The sequence below is a fragment of the Schistocerca piceifrons genome, chromosome 1 (assembly GCF_021461385.2).
Source record: "Schistocerca piceifrons isolate TAMUIC-IGC-003096 chromosome 1, iqSchPice1.1, whole genome shotgun sequence".
Taxonomy (NCBI): Eukaryota; Metazoa; Arthropoda; class Insecta; order Orthoptera; family Acrididae; genus Schistocerca; species Schistocerca piceifrons.
The window spans coordinates 187,761,801-187,786,298 of record NC_060138.1 but is presented as its reverse complement, the minus strand read 5'-3'; the positions used below and the strand labels follow the sequence as shown (position 1 = coordinate 187,786,298).

Here is a 24,498-nt window from a genome sequence, read left to right as displayed (position 1 = left end):
GACGAATTTCAGTAAAGGATTTTCGGTCAGCCAAAGGCTTTGTTTTCTGGCAACAGGAGATTCACTTCAGGGCCCTGTGTATTTATTTCACATTTCGAAGCAAGCAGTATCTCAAATAGTACCTGAAGTATGTGGAGCTCTGGTGGAAGTACTGAAGGATTATGTAAAGGTAAGTAAATGAAAAATTCTTAAATAAAAATCTTTTCAAATTATTATTATTTGTCAATTACATTACAGATCTCACAAACTTTTTCAGTTGTGTTATCACCTTCTACATAGCTCTTAAATGTGACAGGGGTGTTACTACTTGACGATTATGGCCCTGCCACATTCATACCCACTGTTGACTTTCCAAATAGGCTGCATGCTGTTTCGTTAACACTTCATTAAGAAAAGGCATTTTTTGCTCTCTGTAACTCAGGCAAGTTCCGTTAACAGTGATGCCACATATTGCCCATACGTACTACATTATCATTCTTGTTTTTGCAGTAGTTTTAGTTAATGACAGACGCAATCTTGTACGATTGTTGCATATCTTTTTTCTCGCCCACCCTTCTGATTTTTCGTGGAGGAGGACTGGAAGGTCCATCCACAACCTATTCATCTTCATTTATGCCCTCCAGCGAATGTACGAAAACTTTTTCTTTCAGATACCAGTGACTGAAAACGACTGGCGTGAAACAGCATGCTTGTTCTCACAGATTCTTCAGTTCCCCCAGTGTCTGAGCAACTGACAGGAAACGTTGTGCTACAGTGTCCAGAGGAAGTGAATATTATAATTATAAAGGTTCACTCAGCATTGTGCTGCTTGCTGTTGATGATGCCAGCTACAACTTTTTGTATGCAGATATCAGCTGCCAAGGCAGAATATCAGATGGTGGTGTGTTCAAAAACACGAGCATAAGTGAGTTAATTAACAAAAAGAAACTACACTTGCCACAAGCTGAATGCTTACCCAGTGGCACAAAGGCTCTACCATATGTTTTTGTAGCAGAGGATTTTCCCTACCAGGAAAATATTATGGAACCCTACCCAGGAAAACATGTTAAACGTTCAAAAGTGAGAGTTTTTAACTACAGACTTTCTAGGGCCAGAATGGCTGTTGAGAACACTTTCAGCATTGTAGCTTCAGTTTTTCATGTGTTTAGAGAAACTATGTTGCTACAACCGGAGAAGGCAAACACTCTCACACTTACAGCTTTATGCCTCCACAACTTTGTAAGGTGAAATGCTGAGGCAAGGAACCAGTACACCCCACATTAAAGCTTCTATTCCAACAATTTACAAACAGGTGAGATGATTCCAGGCACATGGAGACGTGATGACACTGCTTTTAGTTTTCATTGCAGCACAGGTGTCTGCACCACTACCAGATGTTCTGCTGAAAATTATTTTTCTTTTCTCACACCTGTAAGCAACCACGTGCAATCGTATTTTTTTCTCTACACTTCCCTTTTCCGTGTCAAAACCTGCTACAATTTTTGTAAGTGCATCGTGTTATTAACACTGTTTTATATTCCTTGCGTTCCATAAGCAATCCTCCCCCTGGTACATGGTAATCAAATCAACGATTTGCAGCCTTGACCACTCCATTGTTTAGAAAAATAAAGCAAGAACGACACTATAGTAAACACAACACCACATAACAGCAGACGACACACACACACACACACACACACACACACACACACACACACACACACACACACTAGCACTGTGCAGCAGTGACAAGTGGTAGCTAGCCTGAACCATTGTTTCCTTTGATCTGTACTGACACCACTACGGATAGATGTTTCTGTGTCTCGAAATACGTTTCCAAATGGTGTCCACATCAAGTAGCTGGAAACATGTTTCAGGTTCAGTGTGCACACGGCTTCAGAGTGGTTGGTGGGACACATCCTCCATAAACAGTCCTTTTTAATATATTCCAGGCATGTTCGACAGGGTTCATGTCTGGTAAACATGCTGGCCACTATTTGAACGAATTCGTTATCCTGAAGGAAGTCATTCACAAGCTGTCCATGTTGGGGGTGTGATTTGTCATCCACGAAGATGAATACCTCACCAATATGCTGTTGATATGGTTGCGCTAGCGGTCGGAGGATGGCATTCACATACTATACAGCCGTTACGGTGCCTTCCATGACCAACAGCAGCGTACGTCAGACCCATATAATGCCACCCCATAACAGCAGGGAACGTCCCCCTTGCTGCACTCGCTGGACAGTGTGTGTAATGCATTCAGCCTGACCAGGTTGCTTCCAAACACGTGTCCACAGGTTGTCTGGTTGAAGGCATACGTGACACTCATCGGTGAAGAGAACGTGACTCCAATCCTGAGTGGTCCATTCGGCATGTTGTTAGGCCCACCTGTACTGCGCTGCATGGAGTCACGGTTGCAAAGATGGACCTACGCATGGACATCGGTAGTGAAGTTGCGCATCATGCAGCCTACTGTGCACATTTTGAGTCATAACACAACATGCTGTGGCTGCAAAATAAGCATTATTCAACATGGTGGTGTAGCTGTCAGGGTTCCTCTAAGCCATAATCCACTGGTAGCGGTCATCCACCTGCAGCAGTAGCCCTTGGGTGGCCTGAGCGAGGCCTGTCATCAACAGTCCCTGTCTCCGTATCTCCTCAATGTCCACGCCTAGACTGTCAATACCACGGGTATTGACAGTCTCGGCATGGTTGAACTACAGACAACACGAGCCGTGTACCTCCTTCCTGGTGGAATGACTGGAACTGTTCGGCTGTTGTACCACCTCCGTCTAATAGGTGCTGCTCATGCATGGTTGTTTACATCTTTGGGCAGGTTTAGTGACACCTCTCAACAGTCAAAGGGACTGTCTTTGATACAATATCCTCAGTCAACACCTATCTTCAGGAGTTCTGGGAACCAGGGTGACTCAAAACTTTTTTCAATGTGTGTACTTGCTATTTTTAACACACAGCAAACAGGTAACTAGCAGCAGTCACTGGGATATTTTATTTCAAAATATGGGAATGTTGCATGACGAATTACACCACAGTGCAATTTACTACAGAAACTTGTCAGAATCAACTGCTGAGATTCAGCGATTACATAACTCTGGTTGTTCAACTGTGACTACAGTGAACAAAATAGTTTAGAAAATCCAGAACAGTACTACAGTACATCATAAATTTGACAATAATGCAAGAGTAATATATCAAAACGTACTCCACACAAAGTATTTAAAAAATCATTTCCCTGTACTTCACTGACATTTAATATATCCACACAGTCAAAATCACATTTCGGAACAGTTCATAATTTTTATGTATGAGGAAAATAAGGGCCTTTATAAACACCAGGGATAACATTACATTTTACGTAAGATTGCTATACGTATTACGAACTAAAATGTAAAGCAAGTCATCCCAAAAAGAGCACAGTGCTTTACTGTACTCATTTAAACTACTTAAAGGGAGTAGACTACCACAAGGAGAAGATATTTATGACTGTTACACCTGGTGGCAGCTTAATGGTCTGTGTCAAAAAATAGACTCCATGTGAGTCTGTGCTTTACACAAACACTGCACTACTCTAACATCACATCTTCACTGACACTGTTAAGACATTTGGCAACGGCAGACAGCTCACGAGTGACAGAGGCTGGAGAAACTGCAGTTTAAGGTATATAATATGAAATAAGTAAGTCATTAAAATCAGACTATAGAGAATCATATTGGTGGTGGCATACAAGTGACAGCTTTTGGTGCCAAAACTAGACAAATGTATTAACTTGGACCACTAATATAATGCAACCAAAGATGTGGATTTCTTACAACCTTAGATCTTTGAAATCATGGTCTATTTGCTTTTCAAGTGTACTGTTCAGATGTCTACACTGTTTTAGGGAGACATTACAAATCCCAGTCCTGTAACAAAAATATCTAGAGATACTTTAAATATTTATGTTACTACAGATTTGTAACAAAGCGATCTTTTCAAAAGTATGATCCCTCTAAGAAATTTGCAGGTGTACCATTTGCAATTATAAAGTAAAATGCAATTCTTGTGCCTCTGTGTGCTCTCTAATACCAGCAAAGAAGTTAAGCGATCCTCTTTACAAGTAATCTGGTGGAAGAAATCTGGTGAAGTTTAGACACTTTTCTTAACAGATTACTGATATGAAAAGACATAGTAGTTATTCAATACTGTAAACAAAACTAAAGGTGAGTGGGAGGTAACATTCAAGACAATGTATCTGAACAAGTTATAAAATATTTGAGAATTTTATTTTTATTACAATGATAAGTCACATTATTCATTTTCTTCACTACGTAAGCGGGCATTAGCGTTGGTCACTCTGATGGATAGCTGCTGTGCCCGCTCCACAATAGCTTTACGTTTCTTTGAAGAAACCGCATGTGCAATTTCAGCACAAAATTTGCGGTTCTGCATCATCAAGACTTCCAGTTCCTATTAAGAGAAAAAAGTATATATCTATTACACCAAAATAATACAGTTCAACAAAGTCTTACCAGCAATAAAATTTCTTAAAAGATATAGAAAATGACAAGGAAAATTAATATGACTGAATAATATTTGTAAAACATTTTTCTTCTGATGTTACCAAATTGTTTTATACTTTTATTTTTCATTCAAAGTAGTAAAGTACAAAACTCATTTGAGGATAATATCTATAATTTTTTTCTCAGTTACTGTGAATGGCATTATTTGCCCTAACCTCCATGGATTGTCAAATTTCAGAGTGTAGCTGTGTGGTGAAGCTGATGTTAAACTGACACCTACATGTCCTCTCCATATATATTTTTATTTGGCTAGTGTCATGGTAAACATTTATGTCAAGCTTCTCAGAGACACATTTCCATCAAGTTTGAGTATGTCACACCTTATTGTGTCACATTTCATACTGTACGTTCAGAACAAAACACAACAAAGGACAGGATTAATCTAATTCTTTGCTTGGCTTGAGCAGAATGTATTCCTAGTTATCAGTACGAAGTTCCAAATGAGTGGAGCATCAATCACTTATGGCAAGAAAACCAAAGGCTTTATGGTCAAAATTATTGGAGCACCCTTTGCCTGAATCACAATATCTTCCTGCAGCTTTTTTCTAGAAAAAGAATTTTTTTTTAAACATGAACTGTTTGAACTTATAATCTGTTAGTCTGATAAGTCAAAGTAACATCAGAGCTCTCAAGATAAAACTCAAACTGATAGTGTCTCACTTTCAATAATGGCCATCGAATTTTATTCAAATTTGTACAAAAATATGTCAAGCAGGTACTCATTGACACTTGAAATGTCATTTCTACATGTAGACCAAATAATGGTGTACACCATTTTTTCCGAAGTTAACCTAGGTTATAATATATAGGCAAGAAGCTTCCAAAGTCTGTCAATTTGGACAAAACTACTGACAAAACAGTGTAGTTACAAAATAGCATAAAATACAGCAATCAATGCAGTAGTGAAAAACTTAAGATTTTCACACAAGAACAGTCACACAATAAGCAAAACCTTAAAATCACAAATACACCCTTATGCTCATTGTACAACTTTTCTATGCAACAAAATAGCTTTACCTATATTATGGAGTTGAAACTACCATCTTAGTTTTCATTTTTTAGGGTAGGTGAAAAAGAATACATTTCTGTACAACTGGTTCTTCATAGTGGTTTTATTTCAAATCCATTTCAGCCAGATTACAAATGTAACACTCTTAACAACAAAACTCTTGGTACATTTATACCAACTTGACTGTTATAGATATTACTAGCATTTCAGAGGCTTCCTGTCACAAAAGGTTCTGTCTGCAGACAGAAATTAGTTCAAAATTTGTCTCTCCCAGTCCCACAATAGTCACAGATGGGCACTCTCCCTAACTAGGTTTGTGAGCAACTCTCAGAACTGCATGTTTTTATTACACAGTAGTGTCAATCCATGACTCTTGAGACAGCTAAATTTGAACTATACAAGTTAACCCAATTAGTTTTCTTCCTTTTTCTGCAATATTTAAGTCCGCTTCCATCCTGAAAACTTTACAGCTTTCACAAATCTTACATTCTTTCACACTGTTCCTTTCAAGCTTTCATATACTTCCATCCATTCTTGTCCATTCCCCAAGTACTGCTACTCAAGGTACAACCATTATTTAACCTTATTTCTCTTTAGGGGAAGTGTCTTAATTACTGTTTCCATCCAGACTTCCTCTAGATTTCCCCTTGCAAATCATTTTTACAAAATGCTGGTTACAATACGCTTTTGCACACTTGCTTGTTTTACGTTCATTGAGAATGAAAATTTGTAGCATCAACCACAAAACTACAGGCATTCAGTAACACACCCCTCACCTACAAGCATACTGACAACTCAAAAGAAAATGAAAATTTGTAGTTCATTGTCATTGTTCTACTGGCTCAATTATTTTATGTATTTATGGTTGCCACCATTTTTGTCAGTCATAAACGATCAGCACTCAATATAGCCCCAGTTTTTACTACTTCAAACTTCACTGGTGTTTAGTAAACACTGTCTTTTTCTGGTTTTCAATCTCCACGATAACATGATTGAGTTTATACTGGCATTTCAATACAAATTCAGCTACATAAAAAGTTTTTACATATCAAATACCTACAAAAATATTCAGCTTACTTCTAACAAACTCCACTTTCATATAAATGGATGTTTAACATTTTGCATGCCGAATTACACACATGGAACAGCCAAAACAAAGCTACCAGTAGTTGACATGTTTCAAAAACAAAGTGAAAGCAATCAGAACTTCCATTACATAAAAAGTTTCCACTTAAAAATTATGAATGAATATGCTGTTTATAACTCACCCTGACATTATGTACCAAAACCTTGCGGAAGCCTGTTGGTAGCATATGCTTTGTCTTACGACTGCTACCATAACCAATGGATGGCATAAGGTATTGGCCCTTAAACCTACGGCGCACTCTGTTGTCAATTCCCTTTGGTTTACGCCATGATCTCTGAAAGAAGTATGAAGAGTACACTGAACACATGCCCTTGCAATCAACACCATGTAAAAGTAGGGGATGCTTTGAACTAATTGTACACAATCAATTTCATAGATAAAAAAGCTCATGTTTCTGAAACTTCATGAGAAAAAAAAATGAATGTGCTACGTTTCACAACTTTCAGTGACGAGAATGTACAACAGATCACTTTCCTATATCTATGCACTTACTGTGTGAATTTTCAACCCAATAAGTAGCAAAGGGAAAGTGGACTGGGTAAAACGGCTAAAAGTTTAGATCAGGGCCAGCAGCAATGCTTACCTGATGCACATAGGTTGGCAACACGTCAGTTCGTGCAGGCAATGGGGTGATTCCTTTACACGACCAATCAGACAAAATGAGAGGCAATGTATTTCTAATGCAGAATTTTGAAACCACTGTCTTATTTGCTGCTTTTCTGTGCACCAACCTCACATATCAGAGCATGCCTCATGGTTTCATTGCAGACCAACAAAAATGTATCAAATGATGAAGTGACTATGCAATCGATATGCGCAAGCACAGTAATTGGATCAATGTTTTTTAATTAAATCATGAGAGAAGATAGGTAGATCAATATTTATTAATAATATGAGAGACAGGTTCAGTAACACTAATCCACCTACCTTCTCCCACGATTTAATTAAAAGACATTGAACCGCTTGCTCAGTGTGCTGCACAGATTGATTGCATAGCAACAAATAGAGAAATATTTCACTGCTTTTTTTAAAATGTATCACGGGCAGTTGGTTTGCAACGCTACCACAGTTTAAACAGCTGTGACTCAAAGACCAATTAAATTTATAATCCTAGTTTACAACAATGTTTCACGCTTTGTTCCAAATGTATTACTTCAAAACATGTCATCTGCCAGCTACTCTCTCATTGGCTGGATAACACAAACAGCTGACACACCTTTTATTCCCAACATACCTCACGGCATGCCCTGACAATATTCTTCCATGAAACAGGAAATTATGCCTCTGGCCCTATTCTAGACTTACCAGGTAAAAGTTATGTAGCAGACCCTTTTGAAATATTCGAAGTTTATTTTTGATGCCTGTATATAATATGCATCAAAATACTCTCTGGAGACTTGGGACCACCTATTACACATTTCCTGAATTTACCTTGCAGTTTTAGGTTTTACGATGAAGTGTGTTAAAAGTGGCAAATTGTATTTATGACACAAATGTAAAAATTAGGCAGGCTACAACTCAAGCTGTTACAACAACTTTTATTTCACACACTTGTAGGCCCAACCAACCATTAACCAAATTATCAGGCTTAGACCTAGACTAGACCAGACCTTGGACTATGCTACAGATCAGATAGTTATCACAACTAAGATTTCAGGGGAAGAGGGGAGCCAGCCACAATCACCTTAGCAGATTGAATTCCAAACTTTTGAGAGAGAAACAGTACACCGATGTTTTCACAGTGGTATGTTTCATATTTCTTTCTTTTTTACATTTAGCCCCATCCACCAGCCAACAACATAAAAACTTTCCACATATAAGTTTTAACTACCAATACACCCCTCAGCTTTGACCCATGACATCATCAAGATGGTGGACACTGCCATTACATCCTTATACAATCTGGCGACCATGTTATCCACATTAAACTGACAAATAATACAATATATATTTAATTGTAAAAGAACCTGAAACTAATGGAACAATGGGATTTAGGTGGCTTTGGGCAGAGATACACAAAATATGACATTTCTTATATTAAAGACACATCAAAACAAACACTTAATGCAAAAATTTAGCAAGAGAAATCTTCAATCCATAGCACATATGAATACAAAAAAGGATACTACAAGATTATGTGTTTAAGGGATTAAACTATTCCATGAGTCCCTGCTTATCATGAGATGGGAAAAAGGGGGGGGGGGGGGCGACGACTTCACTGCTCAAACTGTATAATCAGGTCAAAGAGTTTAAAAGGGTTTGATGGTAATTGTAACATGATAGGTAAAAGCAAATAGAGGTAACCCACCCAGACAGCATATTGCACAAGAGAGTCTAAAGGCACAGCAAGGTGAAAGGGGACGAAAGTAACCTGCAGTCCCTTGGTGAGTACCTGCCACAGAGGGAGGCCCTCGCCCCCATCGCTAACACTGAAGTGGAAGAGTATTATACGTTAAAGTAAAATCTGCTCTCCCTCAGGAAATGTAACACTCTGATAGTGGCTGTCACGTCATCCACAAGCATCTGACGTACTAAGGCAGGTTTGGTTGGTCAATTTAGGGGAGGGGACCAAACAATGAGGTCATCGGTCTCATGGAATTAGGAAAGGATGGGCAAAGAAGTCAACCGTACCCTTTCAAAGGAACCATTCCAGCATTTGCCTGAAGCGATTTAGGGCAATCACAGAAAACCTAAATCAGGATGGCCAGATGTGGGTTTGAACAGTTGTCCTCACAAATGCGAGTCCAGTGTTCTAACCACTGCGCCACCTTGCTCGGTGAGGTAGGCAAGTTGAGACTGTGCTGCAGATCGGCCAGTCAACAAGAAAATGAGCTATCATCAGTAGACACTGCAGCTGCAATGAGGATCCTCCTGATGCAGAAGGAATTCATGGGTGAGTCATGTGGTCAATGTCTAGTCACAACAATCGATGGCATCTTTCTGAGAGGCCTGGGTAGACGTATGCCACACCTTAGTGGACCCTTTAATCGCTCTGGACTTGTTTTAGGTCGTGGTAGCCTGCCACTCCAATTCCCACATCTCAAAATATTGCATGCAATGTAATCTTAAGTACATGCCGGTATACCAACGTCGATTTTATCTCCTGTAGTTGTATCTTTAGCTAAACAGTCACCGAATTCATTTCCTTGAGTGCTAATGTGGCTTGGTATCCAGGAGGTGGTCATTGTCTGTCCAGAGGTCAGTCAGTAGGTCCTGGATGTTGGTAACCACAAGATTTTTGGGACAGCACAGGGTTACACATTTTAAGCAACTCACCGAATCGCTACATATCAGAAGGTTCTGCCATGACCTGGGATTTGACGAACCAAAAAGCCTGAGAGATGGCAACCAACTCTTTAGTGTATACACTGTAGGTACTCAGCAGAGAGTGCTTCTCGTGTCCCGTTGCATGTGCAAAACTGTAACTGACCCTGCGGTTTATTTTCAATCTGTGTAGATGGATACTGAATTAGAATAATCGTGGAGGATTCAAAGGTAAAGGTATCGGAGAAGGGTAGGATCGGCATCCTCCTTGGGGCTACAATAGAGGTCCAACTGTATCACAGGACAGGATACAGCCCACCGGGGAGGGAGGGGTCAAGAGGGAGCTCTAGGAACACAGCCCAATGCAGGGTGTTGGTGGTCCTTCAGTAGAATATTGAGTAGGATCCCTGGTAATCTTGCCAGTTTTGGTCAATGCACAAACAGTGTGAACTGCTGGTTGTGGAACAGAGTTGGGTGGGTAGGCATCTGACAGATGGTGTCTGCATTAATTGCTGGAAGCTGCTGCTGTCTAACCTGCAGCAGTGGGACACCGGCTTCCACCAGAAGGCTGTCAACAGGGTTTGTACATAAGGACCCCACTGCAAACCGCATGGCAGTATGGTGAACAGGGCCCTGCAGGCTCAATACAGATGGTGCTGCCGACACAGAGGCAACACATCCATAGTCCAAGTGGGATAAAATCAGTGCTTTGTAAAATCTGAGAAGAACTGTGTGGTCTGTGCCCCATGAGAAGTGACTAAGATTTCAGTTTCTTCAGGCAAGTTGCCTTAAGCTGGCAGATGTGCAGCAGCCAAGTTAGCTTGAAGTCAAATAAAATACTTAAGAATTGGACACTTTCAACAACTTCATGTAACTTGTCACCAAGATAAATTTCTGCGTGTGGGTGCACAGTCCATAGTTGACAAAAATGCGTAACTCATCATTTTATAGAAGAAAATTGATAGCCATGGCTCAGGGCCCAATCACTGACTCTCCTGACAGCCCCCTGAAGTTGGCACTTAACAATGCACAGTGATGCAGGGGCATTGTACAGGCAAAGATTATTCACATACAGTGATGGATAGATTGTGGGGCCCACAGCATTTATGGTACCACTGACGGCGATAAAAAGCATTACGCTCACAACCGACCCCCGAGGTACTCCAGTTTCCTGTACATAGTGGTTGCTGAGAATCGAAACTATCTGGACCTGAAAAAAATTGGAGAGAGAAATTTCTGGATAAAACTGGGTAAACTGCCCTAGAGAGATGTCTCACGCAATGTAGACAGGATGGAAAGCAGATGTTGGAGATGCCAAATGCATTGCGCACTGTGGGTTGCGAACAAACCAGGTGATTTGAGGTGGATCAGAAAGCCTGAAAGCTGTTTTGAAATTGTGATATATGCCATCTGGCTTCAGGGTTTCCACACGTTTCCCCAAATGAAATCCCCTGATATTTCCCTTATTTCCAAACAAGTTTTAGCATTTTTCCCTCATCAATTTTGAGATCTCAAGGTAAAGTAAAGAGATTAGTTGACAAAAAAAGGTAAGGCCTTTTTATTTCTCCCCTGTGTGAGCAAAAATCTTAAGTACTAATAACATCTTTTGTCATGAACTGCTTTAGATGGAGAAAGGAAGCCATTTGGTACATGTGTCTCATTAAGATCACTTATTTTATTGTAATAAAATGACAAACACTTTGTGACAAAAATACACATTTTGTTGGAGTCGCAAGACAGATTTTAAATACCTTCACTGATTTCAGAAATAGCCCCAGAAAAATGTAGGTGTCTTGAAAGAACTATATAAGGCAGGGGAAGAGTTTTATAAACCAACAATATGGGTGACCCCCAATAAAATGCTGGTTCTGCTGTATTGATTATTGTCAGTTGTTAGCCGTTTTGTTATGTCCATTATTTTACAGGTATTGTGTAATTTTTCTTTGAAGAAATATATGAATACATAGCATACAATAAAGCAGTGATTGCCACAATTTTCTTCTCCTTATCTGTCATACTTTCTAACATATAAACCACTTTCGAGGAGCCAAAATGTACTAGAATAAATAAAATGTCCATGCAAACACATCTGGCCTGCAGGTAGATCAGTGAGACTAGGTCCAACAGGCAGGGCTTGCACATTACAGGGAAACAACGGGCTTCAGATAGGCAGAAATGGCCTGCAGTATTGGCCCCTTACGGGAGTCCACTTGTGTGGCCAGCTATACACGTGTTACAGACGACATGTTGATGAAATGAGACCACAGTGATTAATTCATGCCACAGATAACTTGCCCAAATAGCCCGAGAATCAGTACTAATGAGCAGAGGTAGCAACTCAGTATAAAGAGTATTGCTGAGCAGCAGACAGGCATTTAGAAAGGACACCCACACTCACAACTAAATTTTCAGCGATAGCCTTTGTCAGAAAATGAGAGCACATACTCAATCACACAATCTCTCAGACAACTCATGCACACTATCTCCGGCCGCAGCATCAACAGTCTCTCAGAACCAAAGCCAAACAAACCACTCCTCATGCCCCTCTTCCTCTCATCAGCAGCTGTTAGGCTAGCGGCAAGAAGTAGTGGCTGCACTGACTGCAAGCTGACGGTAGGAAGGAGAGGCAGTAAGAATGAGGAAGTAGGGAAGCTGCACCCAGCTAGCGACAATGCATGACTTCATAAACAAACAAATCTACTGAGACAAAGACAAGATTGCACTATTTTTTCAAATTTTCTCGACATTTCCCTGACACGCTTGAAATTCCCTGATATCCAGAACTTGTGGCAACCATGAGCTTCAAAGCACAAACAAAGACGGCAGTTGACCACTCTTTCAAATAGCTTACACAGACCATTTGTTAGAGAGATTGGATTGACCAGTAATTAGTTAAAAGGAGATGGATATACTAGTTCCAGCCAAATGCAATTAAAAAACCCGAAGATATGTTTCTTGCTGTCAGCACGAAGATGTTTGAGCATTTGCTTGTGGATTTTGTTGGCTCCAGGAGCTGTATCGCGACACTGCGAAAGCTGCGAATCTCCCATTCACTAAATGGGAATTATATTATAGAGAGCTGTGTGCGTGGAAAGATAGCGTGTGGCACTCAAGGTGTTTCCAGGTCAGGAAATGAGAATGTTAATTACTGCAAATAGACACTTCAGTGAAGTGTGCCACAAAACATTCGGCAAGTACCATGCGATCAGTGCAGATGTTACCATTGACAAGGATGCCTGGAGCTGCCGTGGATGGCTGTAAATGCAGCGGAGTTTAGTCCATACTTGGGACGGTTGGGTGTGGCATTGCCTAAGTGCCGTGTGGCATTCGCTGATAGCTATGGCTGTATCTTCAGACCACCCTGGCACCAGCAGTTGTCGGTATGAGCTGGAAGAGTAGGGTATTGCTGCTGCTGCAGTATGAGTAATAGAATCATCAGTGTCCTGTACCAATTTGTCTATTTTCCACACAACTGCCTGCAAACATGGCTGCAGAGGAGAGAGCCTGCCTATCAGATTCCAAAAGAGACCAATATGGAGCATGTTCTAGATGTCTGCGAGTGAAGAGGGAGAGAATTACAGGAAAAATGATCGCTGTCACAAAGATAGACATGGACGCGTCACTGAATCAGCGGTAAGATACTTGGACTGCAAACAGCGAGATCAACAGCTGAAAACGTTATGTGAACCACACTGAAATGGGTTGCAGCTCCAGTGTTAAGTAGACAAGACGTCCAATTCTGACAGGAGGTGATCTAGTACTCTGCCTCTGTGAGATATAGTGTCACCACCCCAAAGAGGGTTATGGGCATGTAAGTCCCCCAATAAGAGGAATGGCGCAGGGAGCTGTGCCACTTAATAAGCTCATGATAATGGGAAGGTCCATCTAGGGGTGGATAAACATTACATATTGACATTCAAATTGACAGGTAAACACTAACAGCCACAGCCTCAAGTGTAGTGCACCTGCTCAATGAAAATATCAGAGCGTATGGTGTACCAGACATTCAACATTAACATGATTGGTAGAGTAGGGTTGGAAGTTTTTCACAGCAGGGAGGTGTGTTGCTGTAAAACATGTTTCCTGAAGCGCTATGCCAATTATCAATAAGTAGCCATTAAATGGCTGAGTTCGGTCGAATGGCGATAGCAGCTATTACAGCTCCATTGAAGGAGCATCGGCGTCTGGTCTGATAAAGTGGCAAACAGAAAAGTTGGGTGTGATTACTTCCCTACCAGATTGTGTGATCCACTGTCCACATGCATAGGCTTGACTGCTGCAGGGCTGGGCAGTGGGACATCTGAAGCCTCAGTAATTAGCTTATCCATATAAGACTTCCATATCTGTGAAGATTTCCCCATTTTACCTTCCGGGAGACAAGAGGACCATACCCTTCTTTGGCCCACAGCCTGTGGCTGCTGGTCTTTGCTTTGAGAAGGGGCCACCTCGACAGGTGTCCTCATCCCCGAGGGCAGAAGAGGACTAGGCATCTCTGGCCACACCGATGGTGTGTGAACCATGGGTGCCATCGGTGTAGGGATGAGGTAGCTGATGTTCCCTTCCCCAACTGTGGGGCAGGCCCTGGAATACGACCAGGGCCAGCAGGTGTAGTGTGAGACCGTATCATGCAACATGTGGACTGTGACAAGACAGTTGCAAAATTGGAGGCAGTATTAGTTGGATGAAGTCATTCAATCTTTTCCCTCACATCTTCGTAAGACAAGCATTTAAGCATTTTATAGTCTTGAATTTTCTTCTCCCTCTTGAGCACTGAGCATAGCGGTAAATGAGGAGAGTGCGGTTTCGGACAGTTGACACTGATGGTGTTGGTCATAAGGGCTGTCCCCATGGGACATCTGTCCACATGCCCTACATATAACCTCATCAGAACAGCAAGAGGACATGCCCGAATCTTTGGCACCTAAAGCATCTCATTGGAGGAGGAAAAGTAAGGCCTGTCATCACACATGTAAACCATGACCTTAACCTTCTCAGACAATGTTGCCGTCAGAGGCTATGATAAAAGCTCCAGTGTCCACTATTATCCTTGGGTCCCTTCTGGATGTGGCGAACAAAATGGACTCCACGCCACACCACATTTGTACACAGCTCTTCGGCAGTTTGTAGCGTTAGGTCCCAATGGAAGATAACACTTTGAATTCTACTGAGCTTGTTATGAGGAGAAATGATGACTGGTAACTTGACGCAGGCCTGATATGCCTGTGATTCAGTGGCGTGTGATGGCTTATCAGTGAAGATCCATTCCTCATCATCTCTATTGCTGCAACTTCCCCAAACCGATCGACATTCCCAACAAAAAACAATGGCTTTGGTGAAGCAAAAGAGCCACCATCAGTCCAACACACACTTGCTGTCATGGTACTGTCACGTCACGTTAGTTCATGTATCACTATCTCAACTTGCATGGCTGTCCATTCCTCTGTGAGGCATGGTCAATGACTGAAATGCCATAGGACTGTAAACTTCTGCAATAAAATCTCTGTTCCTGACATTCGTGTTGGCATGGCCAATACTACGTTTGAACTGCTTCATTGCATATCATCTGCCTCATGCTACTCATTCCGATTGGACACTCTCCCCATGGGCTCCAGCCTGCCAAGGCACAGTAGCCATTGCCCAGAGTCCTGGTACCCCAAAGTGGACACGCACCTAATCCTTAGCTTACACAGGGAGATCACAGCTCAGACATTGGCAGTGCAATCCCTGCATTGCCAGAGGGCTACTACACTGAGGGTACATGACACACTACCCCCCCCCCCCCCCTACAGACTGGCTACCAAAGGTAGCTCCACTTGATTAGTAGGTTCCAAAGATAACAGAGGACAATGGAGAGGCAATGCACCACAGTAAGGCACCCTTCCCCAAACAGCCTACATTTTGGTTAAAAGGGAACCAGACTTTAAAACGCCAAAAAATGTGAGGGGAAAGGCATCACGAAAGTGGTAAGATCCAAAGAACAGTCATAAGACCACAGTAAAAAACTTTACCCAATAAAAAGACTCCTATTAAGTCACCTCTTAATGACTGGCAAGGAAAGGTCGTGGATCTATTCTAGGCCCCAACACTGGGGGCAGAAGGACACAACAATACAAATGCACAAATGAATCTGAAAAAAATTGTACAGAAATTAAACACGCATACTATATTGCTTACAATAACAAAGAAAAAAAACTCCAAATAAATGGTAAAAAGTTTCATGGCGACAATGTCACACACATTCATTTGTGGCCTGAGATGCTGCAACTTTGGTTAACTTCATACCTTCACCACAAATGTGGCACTTCACTTATTCTGCAGCAAATCAACTCATACACCTCTAAAAATTTAATACCTGTCATCATATTATAGCCCACTGCAGAATACTGCATGTGTTTATCTTTGTAGCTGTATCCATAACTTACAGAAACACACACCATTCATTCACTCATTCATACAAGCGAGCACACCTCACCACACACGACCAATGCCGACAGGTCGGGCAAAGGGTGCCCTACGACATTTTGTAACGGGGGTTATTAAGTATTTTTGATATTGCGGAAGACCAATCGCGACTTGTAAGTAGCATAAAAAGTTACAATTCTGACACTGAAAAAAACCTGCATAATGCTGAAATTTAAATACCGTAAAACCCCACATTAATGAACCCACTTACAAAGAAATCTTGCTTGTAATGAATATTTCTGACTGTCCCATGAAACTCCCATAAGAACTAGGTTTTCCCCTGGTTTTAACAAACCTTGCTTTACGAAAGCCCACTTTTAAAGAATGAACATTAAACATATTTCACACTGAAATCCAGTTTTCATGTAATTCCTAACATGTTCGAGTGGGTTTCTGATGTCTTTACTTTTTAATTCACACAGGCTATAATTTTTTGTCTTGTGAATCAGTAAATGGTAATCTATTCAAGTGGCTGACACACAGATTGTAGTCAATAACTCTACTTCTGTTGTAGCGGTACTTGCATGTGCATCAAAAGAATCGGAAATGAGATTCCATGCGCCTTCGTTCAGGTGATTTGACATTGCAATCACAGAGTGTATGAACTACAAAGTGCTTGTTTACTGAAGTGTCAAAGTTACCAACTTTACTTTTTACGAAGTTATGGCCTGTAGACATTGAAAGATAATTATCACCCATCATCTCTATGACAATCTTAACACAAATACTTCCGACATGGTGAAGAAATATGATTTCGAACTGTCTACAGGTGTGGCATAATCAAAACTAAAGAAGAGTTCTTACATGATGGAGCTAGTGATTCCTATGTATCCAAAGAGGAAGAACAACTGTATGCATACATTCAATGTGTTTGTTGCTGCCTGTAGTTCTGTAACACAACAATATTAACTTGTTTCCAAAGAGTGGCTGCAGTATATCACTTGCTGCTGAAGACATTCCAGTAGAAGAATGGAGCAGCGAAACTAATGTTTCTGAAAATTTAACATTCAAGGACCGAGTTTTGGTGATGATGCCCTGACTCCCATACTAGAGACTGATTCAAGGGAAATGCTTTTGAAGGAACATAGGTAGGAGCTGACAGTGACAATTAGGAAGACAGTGAAACAAGAAAGGACGTCACTGCATCAAGTTTTGCTGCCAACGTGTGAGGAGTGTCTTAGGAATTTTTTTCCTCTTTTAATGTAGATGAATCATTTCTCATTTTTATTAACGAGCAACAACTTCTTTAACAGCAATGTGCTGGAAGGACAACAAGACGATTTTCTGAGCCCTATCAAAGGATATGTTCTGTGAACAGTATGGTACTTGTATACTGCTGCACATGGTTTCATGGCTCAGGACAGTGGTAATTTTGTAATTAAATAATATGCTCAAATCATGATTTTCTGCAACTCTTTCCATGTACTCAGGCAAACCCCTCATTTACGAAAAAAATATAAGGGTCCCCGGAAATTTGTAAAAAGGGGTTTCACTGTATTTTTTTTGGGAAAAAAAAAATGATCACTAATTTTTCCTTCCTCTGACAGAATGGCGGGTGGGGGGGGGGGGGGCATTCAGTTCCCTCCTTGCGCCCAGGTATAGGCACTCTTGGCCAGAACCAGTACTTCTACATTCACATGTGTTGGCTTCACAATCAAATTCTTACCTCCCAACCTAAGGTAGACCTATGGCTGCACTACGTATCAGTGTTACAACAAAGAATTTTTTTTTTTTTTTTTTTTGGGGGGGGGGGGGGGTTCAATACATAACTTTGGCCCATTGCTGCAAGATGGGTCTTATCCTATGTCTTCTTATAGTCCAGTTGCAAGACAAGGCACTAGATGTCATCCTCAGCTGTTTGATCTACCTATTCATCCAATTTTCAGAATTCTAAAAATATTTCAAAAGGTTCCAGTTTCTTGTCCGTACTGTTTGTTAGCCACATTCCATTGCAATACATAGCATAATAATTTGTAAGTTGGTCTATGGCACACCTGTCATCAGGAAATCAGTAAACAAATCTAGAAAACTGTTAAGAGGCTTACACACACAATCCCTGCTTGCCAAAATATCCCAATTACTGTATTTTATAGTCTGTAAGATGCAAATTAATTTTTAAGCAATTTACTTACAAACTAGATTTTTACCATTTTTGTTATTAGCTTGCAAAGACATACTAAAAAAATGTGAATTTATAAAACTAAACTGACCTTCAAAACCCCTGAAAATCGTCATCTGAACTTTCTTCTTCTTCTTCCACTTCACACACAAGAATGAGTGTCTTGAGTGTCACCGAGAGCATTACTTACGCCACATTTTTGAAAGATCTAACAATGTTTTCTCTCACTCTAGACTAACTGTTTTATCTACTGACATTTGTTTGTTGGTTGGTTTAGAGTTCCCTTCAGCGTGAACTCATGTTGCGTTCCACCCATCATCCATTTGTTGCATTCTTATCTCATATACAGTTTATATGTTGCAATTGTGAATTAAGTACTACAAGAATAACCCGCAATACAATTTCTCTTTCATAAAGTTTTTCAAATAACTACTAAACTAATCTGGCACAAGGGAATTCTTCTTCAATAAAGCACCTTTCCTTCGGTTAATCCATAATTTCATACCAGTCTCATCCATCCAACCCTTTTCATGTATGTGAACAACACCTGGCAGTATGCCAGAAGGTTTCGGCATTGTTTTGCATTTCAAAATTATCACTAGACTAAGTTAAGTAACGTCAGCACAACACGAAAGGACACCAGTATCGTGCATTCTTTCATGTGCACTTGTTTTTATAGTTACAGTTTTAGCACCTTTCATAGCTACAGTTCTGTTACTCGACAACAAACGCCAGAGATGTTTTGTCCGTATTTGCTATTTGCCTTAGTTACAGACTGGTTTTCTTTCAATGTTGAATAATGAAAGTGATGGAAAGATAGTATTTTTCTCTTCATACCACTGTGGCATTTTCTGAGATATTTTGGTTTTGGTTCAAATGCAAAGTCCATGACACTTCATAAACTTGTAGCGCCAACCAACTCCACCTTTAAAAGTCGCCACTGTAGCACATGCTTACAAGCACCTATTCTAATAATTTTTGTATTAATTCCACTGCCGTTTTGACAATGTCCCTTAATCCAGTTCAGTATGTCATCACCTGGTTAGGGTCATTTTGCATTCAATCATCCATTTGCACATTTAGTCTTCCTATTTTCTGTTCTTTGCTAATCAACCAAATGTAAATGTTTCTTTCTGTTGGTGGACAGCCATAATGCCACTCAGCTGCTGTTTCCATATTATTCTGTATATACTATTACTTTCAATTTACAGCCTACATCATATGAATACCTTTTTTTCCATTACAAAACTAGCTACTAACAAAAATAATTGTACAGTGAACGATACAACAAATCACTTTCAACTGAAGTCACCGTAGACTGCAATGTTAGTGAAGAATATGATTTAACCTGACAGCTCTGACTAGTAAAATTATCAACAAATCACCAATCTATCAGCAATATGCAACCACTCGGGCACTATGTTATACAATTATGCACATCTGGAATGTCAAAGTATCTACACCATCACCATTATAAGGGGGTATTAGCCATTTTCGGAGTGCATACAGCAGGGACAGAATTTTACAGAGGGGGTTATAACTGGAAAACAATGAGTGGTTGAAGGGCACGTAGAGAAGACTGTAAACATTAGTAACTATGTGGACAGAGGTAACTCCAGAATACAGACAAAGCTTGTGCAATGTTGACGGCTGTTTTTAGGATAAATTCTAGCATTCAATTCCATCCGTCAGGTTTGACCAATGATGTCATACCGGACCCAAAGGCGTAATACATAAGACATCAAAATAGTGACCAATAATTATAAACATGTCCATGGTGATTGAAATGTGATCACAAAATTCTTAACAATAACAGTATAAATCAGCAGAAATACTGTGGGAAAATGGAGTTCCAGTCAGGGAGAAACTAACACGCTGTAAGAACCTCAGAATCACAGTAGGCCCAATAGGAATATATAAGAAACAAGCTACAGCCAAAAATCACAAAACATGGAGTCAATCACTGGATATGAGCTACATACTTCAATTACACAGAGCAATAAAAAATCCTAAAACAGATCACATTACACACCTCATGGAAAAATCACCTGAAATAATGAACTGACAGCTTGAATTGAGCTACAAAGTTAAAGTAGACAGTGTGATACCAAAACAATAAATCGTGAAAAGAAATTCAGAGAGGAAAACTGAAAAATATTTGCAAGAACCGAGATCATTAAGATGACTGCTGCCTATGTCATTTCAAGCAATTTCAGCTGTGCTCTTAGGTTCCTGCTTAACCGAACACCTGGAAAACACAATATGCATAATAAACAGTGGAGTAACTAAGACAAACAGAGGCAATAATCAATAACAGGCTGCTTACATCCTTCCCATCATAAACTCACAACATCATGGATCGAAGTTGATAATTGGAAACAACATACTGGAATTGACCCTAATTATAGACCTACTGATCACTCAGTTCAACTACGAAGCAAGTTATCTATAACATGATCTTTTATATTCCACTGAAAACTTTCTAGCACCAGAGCTATATAACAAACAACATATTTCTACATCTACATCTATACTCCGCGAGCCACCTTACGGTGTGTGGCGGAGGGTACTTATTGTACCACTATCTGATCCCCCCTTCCCTGTTCCATTCACGAATTGTGCGTGGGAAGAACGACTGCTTGTAAGTCTCCGTATTTGCTCTAATTTCTCGGATCTTTTCGTTGTGATCATTACGCGAGATATTGTGGGCGGTAGTAATATGTTGCCCATCTCTTCCCGGAATGTGCTCTCTCGTAATTTCGATAATAAACCTCTCCGTATTGCGTAGCGCCTTTCTTGAAGTGTCCGCCACTGGAGCTTGTTCAGCATCTCCGTAACGCTCTCGCGCTGACTAAATGTCCCCATGACGAATCGCGCTGCTTTTCGCTGGATCATGTCTATCTCTTCTATTAATCCAACCTGGTAAGGGTCCCATACTGATGAGCAATACTCAAGAATCGGACGAACAAGCGTTTTGTAAGCTACTTCTTTCGTCGATGAGTCACATTTTCTTAGAATTCTTCCTATGAATCTCAACCTGGCGCCTGCTTTTCCCACTATTTGTTTTATGTGATCATTCCACTTCAGATCGCTCCGGATAGTAACTCCTAAGTATTTTACGGTCGTTACCGCTTCCAATGATTTACCACCTATGGCATAATCGTACTGGAATGGATTTCTGCCCCTATTTTCCACAAAAGAAGTCATTATTATGTCGTGTTCATCAGCTCTTAAGCTACCTCACCTAGACCTCTAAATATAATACAGATAAAGCTGGCAAAAATTCCTCATTTTAAAAAAAAAAGATAACATTGACCAAAGCCACAACAGCATTATGAACGCCACTACACCAAGAAATACACACACACAAACAAACACACACACACACACACACACACACACACACACACACACACACACACACACACACACCTTAATCAGAGTGTTACAAACAATCTAGTTCTATTTTAAAGCTCTGGAAGCTATTTCATTATTCAATAACTAAACCTTAATGGTGATGGACTATGATACTAATGCATCTGGGTAAGCCAACCCTTGCAAACAAGAAATTGATCAATGACTACTAAACGGACCACAATGCAGGTTCACCCTCTCAGAAGTGTATGGAGATTAATTACCAACAGCGAGTTTGCACTGACCGAACGTGTTATTTGCTTAGCTTATTGCATTACCATGCACTCTAGCTTTGTTGACAATTAGGAACATGTAACCCTAAGGTGTGCGTATCTTTTTATGGTGTAAGAATATGCTACATCGTTAGAAAGCATTTTAAAAATCCATGTAAAACGAAAATTTCTAATTACATTACGTTAATAATAAGACAAACACTGAAGGAAAAGTTACCTGAACTTCTTGCTCGACAAACAATTTCAAAAGAACGTATAAGTTGTAATTCAGAACGACAATAAAAGGCACACACACACACACACACACACACACACACACACACCACTTTACCTTAAGCTTCTTGTAGCGATCGCTCTGATGACGAATGAAGTGTTTCGTCCTCTTCTTGACAATAGTTGGTCTATACACTGGTCGAATCGCCATTATCTGCAAATAAATTACTGAATTTACAAATGATCTTAACGCGCAAGGCCTCAAAACTGTACATCCAGTGCGACTAAAGCAGCACTTTGTCTCCAACGTTTCCACAGCACTTTAAAGAGTTTCACTACTATACAATACTGCAACACACAACATATTCAACATGAGCTTAATTGACGATTCTGGAACGCACGCAGTATGTTATGAAGAAACCACGTGAACAATAATCCGCTCACAATGAAGCACAATAGTTAATACATCCAAATACACTACACATCGTAATAATATAAATTTCCACACAAATCTTACCTATATAATTATTGTCACCAAGTACACTTATTTTTCTCTCCAACCTCTCATCCGCCACACACACTACCCATGCGGCGTAAACGGAAATGGGTGAACCGAACAAGTAGTATCTTTGAGCCACGCTCATAGATCGTTTAACACATCTGTGGAAACAAAATCTGTCTGTCCTAAATAGTAAATGCAGAACATTTTGTGTAGATCGAAGATACAGGTCTCTATTGCATTCGTTTTAACACAAAAATAACAACTTTCAGTTCTTATAGTACTGAAACATTCTTCTCGTTATGGAAAGAAAACCGATGCCATTCCACTAATTCTAAATACTGTAAATAGCCCTCTGATGCTCCGATAAATGATGCTGCACGAAAGTTCCTATGAATGCACAAAACAGAATCAAAGAATAAAAGAACATCGAATGTTTTCGTTGTTCTTATGATTGTGTTATAATATATCACAAGAAATGTTAAAGATCGGAATTCTGCGTTCTAAAGGTAAGATAGTTCTGTAACATAATTGCTCTCTGTAAGTTCTGCTAGAATATAACAGTGTTAACCTAATGGCCTTTTTCCAAAACTCTCTTATAGCAATGCTGGCTGCTTGGAAATCTATACAAAAAGTTCATATGTATTGTCTGAGTTTTCTAAGTTATGCTTGGCCACAGGACGAAAGTATTTAATTGCCAAGCCAGTCTAAATACAGCAAAGCATCTTTGAGATTCTTGCCATTTCTTTCTCGGAAACCAATTTACCTTAAATTGCAAATGATTGCTTGCTTTAGCAACACTAGCCACAATTTTATTATAAGCCTTCGCCCGTCTGCCTTGACCAATGAAATTAAGTTTCTCTTCTCTGACACAAATAAATACATGTGGGTCATTAATAATTACTTCGTATTTCTAATAAGAAACTGTTGCACATCATCATACCCAAGTGATTACAAAGTCAATTGCGAAATGTAAAGAAAATTTTATTGCCTGTAATCCTGCTAATTAATAACACTACGAACGAATTAGGTCACATTTTACTTTGCTGGCTGTTCACTTGGCGAATTAAAGTTCACACTATGATCAGAATAACTCATCCCGTTTCCCTGTGTTGTCTTTCGTAGACTACATATAAAATCTATTCCAGGTAGTCAATAAGTCGAACGTCTGAGTTAACTATAACGTCATATTTAGTACAAAGTTAACTATAACGTCATATTTAGTGCAAATAAAAAAAATCTCCTTTTGTCTCTGTAGTGCTCAAATATTCTTGATTCAACATGCAGACACTACCCGTTATTCCGAAATTACGTATTACAGCGAGAGAAGGCATTGTGATATCTATGCATTCCATCTTGGGTAGCAAGAATAACTTTGTTTCCCACCAAGTTCCTGTGGTGCTGTAATAAATCGATCTGTCTGGCGTGATAGAAACTGGAACAGTAATAGATGTTTGCATGGGATATACTATTCAGACGTTTGTGTATTTCTGTTTCTAGTAAGTACAGCAACATAATACAGTGCTAAGAAATAGTCATTATAGACTGATAGGACTGGTCAGGAGGCGTAAGGAA

At 40.0% G+C, this 24,498-nt stretch overlaps 1 protein-coding gene across 1 annotated transcript; it reads right to left on the bottom strand.

The window, feature by feature from the left end:
• Positions 1-4,247: 4,247 nt before the first annotated feature.
• On the bottom strand, positions 4,248-23,100 carry LOC124798660 (60S ribosomal protein L32). Its single transcript, XM_047262163.1, has 4 exons — positions 22,942-23,100; positions 22,543-22,638; positions 6,841-6,993; positions 4,248-4,450 (listed from the first exon to the last, which is right to left on the bottom strand). The coding sequence occupies exons 2-4, from the start codon at positions 22,633-22,635 to the stop codon at positions 4,292-4,294; spliced, it is 405 nt and encodes a 134-aa protein (XP_047118119.1). The 5' UTR covers positions 22,636-22,638; positions 22,942-23,100; the 3' UTR covers positions 4,248-4,291.
• Positions 23,101-24,498: the final 1,398 nt, after the last annotated feature.

Excerpts from the sequence above, each read along its gene's own strand:
- LOC124798660 (XM_047262163.1), bottom strand. The coding sequence starts at position 22,635 with ATGGCGATTCGACCAGTGTATAGACCAACTATTGTCAAGAAGAGGACG. Across the intron at positions 6,994-22,542 it reads ATCGCTACAAGAAGCTTAAG|AGATCATGGCGTAAACCAAA; the intron begins GTAAAGTGGTGT and ends TACTTCTTTCAG. Across the intron at positions 4,451-6,840 it reads TTTTGGTACATAATGTCAGG|GAACTGGAAGTCTTGATGAT; the intron begins GTGAGTTATAAA and ends TTCTCTTAATAG.